At 59.0% G+C, this 10,065-nt stretch overlaps 1 protein-coding gene across 1 annotated transcript; it reads right to left on the bottom strand.

Annotated features, from left to right (window-relative positions):
* Positions 1-337: 337 nt before the first annotated feature.
* NAGS (N-acetylglutamate synthase) lies at positions 338-4,417 on the bottom strand. The gene is made up of 7 exons (XM_008149285.3): positions 3,992-4,417; positions 3,183-3,457; positions 2,857-3,070; positions 2,449-2,629; positions 1,721-1,892; positions 1,443-1,625; positions 338-732 (listed from the first exon to the last, which is right to left on the bottom strand). Exons 1-7 carry the CDS (start codon positions 4,415-4,417, stop codon positions 579-581), a joined length of 1,605 nt encoding a protein of 534 aa, XP_008147507.1. The 3' UTR covers positions 338-578.
* Between the last annotated feature and the right edge of the window lie 5,648 nt (positions 4,418-10,065).

Below are 10,065 nucleotides of genomic sequence, written 5' to 3'. Positions count from 1 at the left end.
GTGGGGGCCCTCCATCTCATTTAGCTCCTCTGGTCTCTCTAGAAGTCCCCTGGGTCCCCAGCCCACAAGACTTGCTCCCAGAGAGCCACTGCTCCTTTCAAGTGTGAGCTGACTCTCAGACAAGTATTTTCATTTTAATCAAGGCCTCCTGAAAAGTTGCAACACCCAAAGGAATGAAAATGAGTGGTAGAAGATCAGGCAGATAGGGCCTCTGTGCTGTGTTTTGGACAAGGGAGCCTCAAAACAGCACAGAAGCCACAGAAACTGACCTACCCTAAGTTTAGCCCTGAGTAGAGCCTGGGAAGGCAAGCCCTCCCCTCCCCCCCAGATCCCTAGACTGAAAACCGAAGGCCATCTGGTGGTGGCTTTGGAGCAAGTGGAGGTCTTGGATGGACTCTGCCTGTGCTTGTCCCACTTCGCCTCCCACCTCAGGCAGAGTAGAGTAGGAGCTGCTTCCTCCTCCAGATCCTTCCGCCAACAAACCTGGTCCAGCCTGTAGCTGCCTGGAGTCACCTCCAGCAGACGTGGCTTTTGGTCCACCCTGGCCGTCCCAGGGCTTGCAGGGCTGGTGGTGAGGGTCAGCTGCCTGGGTCAGACGCTGGCTTGCAAAAGGAGTCCGGCAGCCCCTTGGCGTGGTTGACCAGCTCATAGGAGTCTCGGATATCAGCCAGGCCAAACCAGAAGAAGATCCACTGCTTGTTGGAAAAGCTGCCATCACTGTGCTTGAAGTACCTGGTGGTGGTGGGAGCTTTTAGTGCAAGGCCAGAGCTCATTTCTCACTGGTTCATTCATTGAGGACCTGCTACATACCAGACCCCTGCTAGGACTTGCTGTCTGTTACCTGATTTTATCCTCAGCAGCGAAGAGCCTGGCGCTGGCATGCTTTCACAGGGAAGCAGCCAAGGCTCAGAGAAGTGAGGTAGCTTGCCCGTCCCACAGCTCGGGTGGGAGGGAGGACATCCCCTGCTCCCGCCACACTGCCTTGGCTGTGCAGCCAGGGAAGAGGTCCTTGTTCACCACTGGGTGCCCACGGAGCAGAGGAATGGGGAGAGAGGGGTAGTTGCTGAAGGAAAGAGAGGAGTGGGGGTTCTGCTGGGCCTGAGGTCCGAGTGGGCAATTGGGCCTGGAATAGAGCCTGAATGATCAGAATTTCTTAGGACCCTGGGAGAGATGGGGTGGGGGAGGGGCTGTCACGTGCTTCCAGGAATCCACTGTTGCAGGGCGGGGGTGGGAGGGGGTCGTTCTGTGTAGTCTGCCTGTGAGGAAATCTCAGGCTCCCTGTGTGGTCCTGGGAAATGGGCCACAGTGGGCGGGGCCTTTCCCGGGGAAGGACAGCCGGTGCAGGAAGGGGACGCCTAGCCTTCCCGGCTGGTGGGCCCGAGGTGTGGCTGGTGAGAGAGGGGTCTGGTGCCCAGCTCAGGGCTGGGCGGGGCAGAACCTACCAGGGATTGATGGGGTTAGTGACTCTGGAGCGCCAGAAAAGCGTCTGCAGGTCCCGCCGCAGGCACTCCCACAGCATCTGGCCGGAGCCTTGGCCCTGGCGGCTGGAGTTCACCACAAACTTGTCCAGATACGGGGTGCCCCCCAGTACGGGCTCCGTGGTCAGAATGGCGGCAGCGTTGTACCTGGCGCAGCGGGGCAAGTCAGGCTGGGGCTTCTCCTTGGTCCGAAGGGCCGGGCTCTGTCCCCGGCCTCTGCCCTCTGGGGCCCGCAGGCTCACCCCTCAGAGACGTAGACGGAGTGCAGCCGCGGGCGCAGCGAGGCCAAGTAGTCCTCGCGGAGCTTCTTGCCGAAGCTGGTGTTGACCAGGTTCACCAGGCGGCGCTGGTCCAGGCTGTCCAGGCTGCGCACTCGCAGCATCCGCTCCACATTCTTGAAGAGGGTCCCGGACCCTGGGGTGGGGCGAAGGAGGCGGGGTTAGTTCAGCCTGAGAGCGAGGTCTCCTCCACTCCTCCGTTTGGGCAGCCTGGTGTGTGGGGGGGGGGGTTCCAGATAGGGCGGGGCTGATGGAACAATCACCCTCTCGGGGAGATCTCCCCAGGGAAATGCTGTCAGTGGTCTGCATAGGTTTGAAGGTGATTTTCACTCAGGGAAATGCATTTCCCAGGCAGATTGTCCCTGAAGTTCAGCCCACCGCCTGGAGTCCCCCCTTCTTCACCCAGTCCGCCCCCACCTCTCCTAGTTCGGTCCATTCCACCCGGGGTTGCCCGCCAAGCTCCGCCCTCCGCGGTGCTGCCACACACGCCCAAGCCACGCCCAGCTCTCCAGTTCCACTCAACTTCCAGCTCAGGCTGGTGCACGCGGCTGACCTCCACCAGGTCCCGCAAGAGCTGAGAGCCGGTGCTGTGGAGGCCCCCTGCCCTGCTTCCCCCACCCCAGGGCCCGGTACTCACTCCCTGGACCCAGCCCTCTCTTGCCCCCCCCCCCCCCCCTTGCCGCTGCCTTCACCCTTGTTGCTGAAGAGCTCGGTGAGCAGCGTGCTGGCGGCAGTGATGGCGGCCGAGGAGTGGTGGGGCAGGCGGCTGAGCACTTCCACGATGAGCCGAATCTGCTGCCGCTCCTTGGTGCTCACCCACTCCGCGCTGGTCACCAGGTCCAGATCAGCGGGCAGATTCACGTTACTCAGGACCTGCGTCGGGGCTGGGAGTTGAGCCTCCGACCCGCAGCCGGCCGTGGGTCCCCCTGCCCCGGGGACCTCTGCTTGCTGACCCCTTGACCCTCACCACCTCCCAGAACCCTTGGCCAGAGAGGGCGCCCATCTGGGCACCGCGACGGGCCGAGCCCCTCCCCGACCCTCCATTCTCAGCTCCCTCGGCTCGAGGGGGCTCCGCGAGGCCAGCAGCGGCGGTGACGCACCTTGTGACTGCGGTCGCGCAGGCCGCCCGTGGTGTTGAGGAAGATGATCTTGGTGGGCTGCAGCTCCTTGGCCAGCGCGGCTGTCACCTCCAGCGAGTCCAGGAGCACGGAGCGGCGCGCCGCCGTCTCCCCGATGGGGCACAGGATGGGGATGCTGCCCGACTCCAGGCACCACTGCAGCAGGTCCGTCTCCACCGAGATGGTGCCCCCGTAGCTGTGGGCCAGACGTGGGGTTCAAGAGGGCCTCCTCCAGGCCCGCCGGGCGGGGGCAGCGCCGCCGGGTCATGCGATCTGCGTACCGAGGGGCAGGCAGGGCTGGCACTGACCTAGCGTGAGGGGCCGGCTCGGCGGCGCTCAGCACCGACCCGCCGCCGAAGAAAGGCACGGCCGCCGCGGCGTTCTGCCGGAGCGCGTCCACCAGCACCTTGCAGCTCTGAGCAAGCTGTGCCTTGGCCTCCCAGAAGGACAGACAGCCAGAGGGCGCCGTGGGCGCCGGCAGCCCCAGCACCACCAGCGGCTTCATGTCCATGCGCTGCAGGAAGGCCAGTGCGAAGGCCAGGCTGGACACGCCCTCCGGACACTTGAGCACCTCCTCGTCCACCTGCGGAGGGGGGGGCGGTCAGAGAGCGCGGCCCTGGCCCAGGCTCCTGCTGCACCCGCCGGCTCCTGCAGCCTGGCCTGCAGGGCCCCCCGGGTGTCCCCACCCTGCCCGGGAGCTGCCAGGCCCCACGGCTGGCTACCGGGGCCCACCTGCTCCGCCCTTTGCCCCGTCGGGTCTCGCCATCCCCTTATCTCACATTAGTGTTCCTCTCTCGCTCCTCCCTGCGACCTTGGACTCTGGGACACTGGGGGGAGGGGTGACGGAAGTGACTCCTGCCCAGGTTCCCCACTTGCCATCTGAACCCCTAACGGTGCCCATGGTGGGGGGCCTTCTCCAGCGCATCCCACTTGGCGGTTCCGCACTCGGACTGGGCGACAGACTTTGGGAAGAGCTCAAAGCCTCGCCCAGTCCTGGGACCCCCGTCCCGGTTCCGCTGTGCAGAGTCTGCTGCCGGTCCTGCCTGCCCGGCGGCGACACGTCGCCACACAACCCCATGCCCTGGCGGTGGCTCGGCCCGCGGCCGGCGCCTCTCACCTCGATGACGGCAAAGGGCTTGTCGGCGGAGTGGTGGCAGGTCTGGAACTGAGAGAGCCAGTGGCGCGCCTCGCCGGGGCTGGCCCCGCACTGGTTCAGGAAGGCGTGGATGTCCCGCTGCACCAGGGAGCGGCCACCTGGGGGCCCGGGGGGTTCCGGGGGCTCCGGGGGTGCTGGCGGTGGCCTCCACGACGGCTCTTCGGCTGCGGGGGATTGCGCATCGTCCTCGGCGCCCACGGCCTCCTCTAGAGCTGGCTGGGCGGGTGCCCAGGCGGTGCTGAGCAGGCGCCCCGGGCTGGCGCCCCTCGCCGCCCCCCGCCGCGTGCTGCCGCTCAGCCTTCGGGCTCCCCCAGGGCCGCGGGGACTGCGCAGCCTCCCGGCCGCGGCGGTGGCCCGCACGGCCCAAGCCCACCGCATCATCGCCATGGCATCCAGGCCAGCTCGCCCCCCCGCGAGTGGCCGTCTGCCCCGAGCTTTGTGCTAACCCGCTGCGGGGCGGGACGGGGCGGGACGGGGCGGGACGGGACTGGACCGGACCGGCCCCGGCGGCTGGCGGCAGTGGGCTCGGTGTCGCCTCTGGGTGCGTTTGAAGAGGGTCAGACCTGGGGTCAGGGGGCGGGCCCACAGGATCCCCCGCCCCTGGGGGGGGGAGGGCTGATGGAACCCATTGGCAAGGGTCACGTGACCGAGATACAGGGTGGCGGCGTCTTTAATCTGCGGCCAAGGCGGGTTTCAAGAAGGGCTCAGCGGACCCAGGGGTGACTTGGGGGGCCTGCGGGGTCTTGGATGATGAAAGGGGAGTCTGGCCCTAACCGGTTCGGCTCAGTGGATAGAGCCTCGGCCTGCGGACTCAAGGGTCCCGGGTTCGATTCCGGTCAAGGGCATGTACCTTGGTTGCGGGCACATCCCCAGTAGGGGGGTGTGCAGGAGGCAGCTGATCCATGTTTCTCTCATGGATGTTTCTAACTCTCTATCCCTCTCCCTTCCTCTCTGTAAAAAAATCAATAAAATGTATTTAAAAAATAAATAAATAAGGGGGAGTCTGACTGAGGCAAGAGGGGAGAGCAGGTGGCAGTTACTCCTCCCCCCGCCTGAGGGAGGGGACTGAGGTGGGGGAGAGCCGGTGCTGCTGGGGGTCGGAGGCTCCGTCCTGTTGTCTCAGCTCAAAGAAGTCTGGAATCATGACGTTACCAGGGTTATTCCACACCAGCCGCTGAGCACTGCCTTGAATCTTTTTGTCATATCCTCAAATGACTCCTTAAAAGCATGAAATCTTTTCTTTAAACTTTAAACTTTATTCATATCAAAACTGTAACTAAAAGGCCAGAATCACTGACCATATACAGAATAGTCTTTTTAAAATATATATTTTTTATTGACTTTAGAGAGAAGAGAGAGGTGGAAACATCTCAAACCCTGACCTCCCGCTTCACAGGTCGATGCTCAACCACTGAGCCACACCTGCCGGGCCAGAAGAAAGTCTTTAGAATAAGAACAAAACAATGTTATTAAATTCCAGCTCGAACGTGTTACCTACTCTCTTGGTAACACAGGGCGGGTATTATTATCCTCATCCCCGTTTTACAGATGAGGGATCTGAGGCACAGAAGTATGTGAGGGCCAAGGTCACTCCGCTCATAAGCGGTGGAGCTGGTCTTTGCAGCAATCAGTTCTGCTCCCGATCCACGCTCTGAGCGAGAGTTAAAGAGGATTTACAGACTCTCACAGGACGTGATCCATGGTTACCTATTACTGTCTCCTTGTGCCGCTCAGAGCCCCTGGTGTACTTCCCGTTGTGCACATCCTGCGCTAGGTACACTCTGATCCATGAGACCCACCCTCTGTGTTATAGAGGAGGAAAAGCTCCTGTAGAGGGTGCTGCTTGGCCAAGGTCACCCAGCTGGAGTGCCACGGCCAGATCCTAGGCATCCTCCGTTCCCACCCCCGGCTCGCCCCTTCCCTGGGCCAGGACCCAGGCCTCCTGCGGCTCTGCCTGAATGGGGAGCGATAGCCTGGGCTGTTGTCTCTCCTGAGTATCCCAGAGGATGCTGGGAGAGTACACCGACCCCTTCTGGGGATTCCCCACCCACACGCACGTGCATGCATGCGTGCACATGCACTCACAGGCAGACCTTTGGCGGGGGGCTGACCTTTGCCGCCTCCTCCATTAATTTCTTTATTTTTTAAATACATATTTTATTGATTTTTACAGAGAGGAAGGGAGAGGGATAGAGAGCTAGAAACATCAATGAGAGAGAAACATTGATCATCTGCCTCTTGCACATCCCCTGCTGGGGATGTGCCCGCAACCAAGGTACATGCCCTTGACCGGAATCGAACCTGGGACCCTTGAGTCCGCAGACCGACGCTCTATCCACTGAGCCATTAATTTCTTTATTTTCCTACTTAGAAATCCTCGGTCCCATAAGGAATGAGGCAATGGTATGGAGGGTCTGTACCCTTACCCTGTGGGGTCACCTCCAGGGCCTTCTTCTTCTTCCCACTTCACTGCTGCTCCCCACTCCACCCCACCCCACACACACACACACACACACACACACACACACTTCCCAGAATCCACCAGATGAGGTGGTCCTAGCCCCGGGGACACAATCATTTTCCTCCCTGCTGCCCTCGGAGCCTCCAACCTCAGATGTGCCCCCTCCTGGGCTTTCTATTAGAGCCCCCAACCAGAATGCCCATCCTTCCAGCCCCCGCCCCGCCCCCTAGATTCCTCCTCAGTCCCTCCCCTTTGCTTCTCTGGCTCTCTTGCCCTGCATGGCTTTTCTCTGCTCCTTCCCACCTAAAAGTACGCCCCTTCCAGTCCTTCTCCCCAGCTGTGGCTGAGTCCTGCCTCCTGCCAACTCGGGGGTCCCAGTGAGGGCAAGGATGGTCTCTCCCTTCAACCTGGGGCTCCCTGAGGGCAGGGTTGATGTCGCCCTTCTCAGACTGGGGGCTTCCCGAAGGCCCACCCATTTCACTAGCCCAGTGGTCAGCAAACTGCGGCTCGCGAGCCACATGCGGCTCTTTGGCCCCTTGAGTGTGGCTCTTCCACAAAATACCATGTGCGGGCACGCACGTACAGTGCGATTGAAACTTTGTGGCCCATGCGCAGAAGTTGGTTTTCGGCTCTCAAAAGAAATTTCAATCGTTGTACTGTTGATATTTGGCTCTGCTGACTAATGAGTTTGCTGACCACTGCCCTAGCCAGGACATGGGGCGGACCCTGGCTGGAGAGCTCCTTCCCACTCTGGGCTTCAGCCAGAGGGCTGTGGCCCTCGGCAGCCAATGGGGCACAGGGATCCCCCAAGTAGATGATTAACTGAGGCCCAGCAGTGACCCTGGGTCCACTGTGTCCCCACTGCCTCTCCCTGGAGAAGCCAGGACCCTGGCTGGGGTCCCGGCCCGCTTTCTGGAGGAGATGAGCGTAGGTATATGAGGTCAACACCCAGCCCTGACCACGCCCCTCTGAACTGACGGCCTGGAGGATCCTTGTTGGGCTGTAGTTCCCTCTAATTGTTTCCCTCTCTGATGCTGGCGGTGGTTCTGTTTTTCAGAGCAAAGCCTGTTGTCAATGTGCCCCACATCGGGTTTCTGGCTTTTCACCAGGCTGCCCCCAGGCCGTGGGCTTTGGAGATGCTGGGAGCAGACACGGCCTTCCAACGCCTCCGGACACCTCCCCTCAGAGGGACCTCGGCCCTGGCACAGGAGCTGCTGGCAGGGCCCGGGCTCCCCTTTATTAGAGCCTCCTTGCTGCCACGCAGTCCAGGTGGGCATGGAGGTGACAGCATCTGGGCGGGTGAGGGGCCAGGTTGACCACTGAGAGTCCCGATCACAGCACCTGAGGGGAGGCACAGCCACAGGTACAGAGCACACAAGCGTAGAGACCCACACCAACTACTGAGACGCACACAGCTACACAGGTGTGTGGACACACAGGTGTACAGAGACACACAGACTGCATACCATCTACAGTCACACAGACACTCGTCACATAGAGATGTGTGCGTACAGGCACAAGTTCTCTCAGACACAAGTGTGCATACAGACTTGTGCACGTCTACAGAGGCTTTCTCAGCCACTGTGTCATACGTAGGAACACACACACATACATGGAAAGATACTGAGAACACACACATGTACACCCAGCTATAGTCATTGACAGCTACAGGAACACTTAGATCTGGGGACATGAATGTATACTTTGTAAACACACACACACACACACACACACACACACACTCACACACCATACAGCGTTAGAAGCAAACACATCCCCCCTGAGACCATACCCATCTGTCCACGTACAGAGGTACTCAGCCACACGCATGCACATGCCAGATACTCTCTGGCATGTGAGCGGCGTTCAGTAAATACTATTGAATGAATGAATGAATGAATGAATGAGGAGAGGACAGAGAAAGACGTGGAGCCTGTGGGCAGGGGAGCTTGGCTCTGGTTTGCAGGGTCTGAGAATCTGTGTTTGTGGGGTTGGCCCTGGGACTGGCCAGGCAGCCCTTCCCAACTGTGTCAGAGCTGCACCTGGACGGTGTGAGAGGGGCGTGTACGAAGGTCTTTTCGCTCAGCCACAGCTGTTTGAGCACACGCCGTGTGCCGGTGAGTGCCGGGTGCTCTGAGGATGCAGCCTATTTTTCCTGGCGGGAAGTCAGAAGCCTGGGTGCTGCCACTTCCCAGGCTGCCACGGTTTGGGCAAGGCACTTGGCTTCTCTGAGCATTTAACTCCTCAGTTTTCTCACCTGTGAAATGGGGGAAAGAGAATAAAACTTACTCTCGTTGCATTGCGGTGGGAAGGAGAAGTTCTCCGTGGGCATGCAGTCAGCAAGTCCGGACTGTGGGAAATTTATAGGACAAATGATCTGGTTTCTTCAACAAACATATTACAAAAAAAATAATAGGAGTGGGAAAGATGAATATGTATATATTTAAAAATGTGTTTTTAGTGTGGCTCAGTGGTTGAGCATCGACCTGTGAACCAGGAGGTCAGGGTTCAATTCCTGGTCAGGGCACATGCCCGGGTTGTGGGCTCAATCCCCTGTGTGGGGCAGGAGGCAGCCGATCAATGATCCTCTCTCATCATTGATGTTTCTATCTCTCTTTTCCTTTCCCTTCCTCTCTAAAAATCAATAATAAAAATAGATTTTTAAAAAATCCTCACTGGAGAATATTTTTCCATTGGTTTTTAGAGAGAGTGGAAGAGAGAGGGAAAGTCGGAGAAACACATTGATTGATTGCCTCCTACACGAGCCCTGACCAGGGCCTGGCCAGGGAGGAGCCTGCAACCAAGGTATGTACCCTTAACCAGAATCAAACCCAGAACCCTTCAGTCCCCAGGTCCACGCTCCATCCACTGAGCCAAACTGGCTAGGGCCCTCTGCACTTGTATATATGCTTCAACATCTCCAAAATAAAAATGATTCAGCCCTAGCCGGTTTGGCTCAGTGGATAGAGCGTCGGCCTGCAGACTGAAGGATTCCAGGTTCGATTTCGGCCAAGGGCACATGCCCTGGTTGTGGGCTCGATCCCCAATAGGTGGTGTGCAGGAGGCAGCTGATCAATGATTCTCTCTCATCATTGATGTTTCTCTCTCTCTATCCTTCTCCCTTCCTCTCTGAAATCAATAAAGAAATATAAAAATAAAAATGATTCAAAGAATTGCTGTGTGTGGAAGTTCCCAGTCTGACATAATGCAAAGTTAGCTTGCTTCTTCGAGGTATAGTTTTCCCCCGAGTCATAAACCTGTGAAATACTAGATACTGCACAAATACAGAGTGCAAGGTAGAGGAGGGAGCCCGCTGATTCACCGATTTAAGATGTTCAGTTCCAAGTGTGCTATGAGCCTCTTGTCCAGCAGGCGGCTCCCTACTCTCTGCTCCTCTACCTGGCTACTGCCCTGGGGGTTGTTAAAAGGAAGAGATTTTCAGAAGTGTAAGAGAGCCCTAGCCGGTTTGGCTCAGTGGATAAAGTCAATGGGCCCCAGGTTTGATTCCCATCAAGGGCACATGCCTGGGATGCGGGCTTAATCCCCAACAGGAGGTGTGCACGAGGCAGCTGAT

The sequence above is a fragment of the Eptesicus fuscus genome, chromosome 20 (assembly GCF_027574615.1).
Source record: "Eptesicus fuscus isolate TK198812 chromosome 20, DD_ASM_mEF_20220401, whole genome shotgun sequence".
Classification (NCBI taxonomy): Eukaryota; Metazoa; Chordata; class Mammalia; order Chiroptera; family Vespertilionidae; genus Eptesicus; species Eptesicus fuscus.
This window is presented reverse-complemented; position numbering and strand designations above follow the sequence as displayed.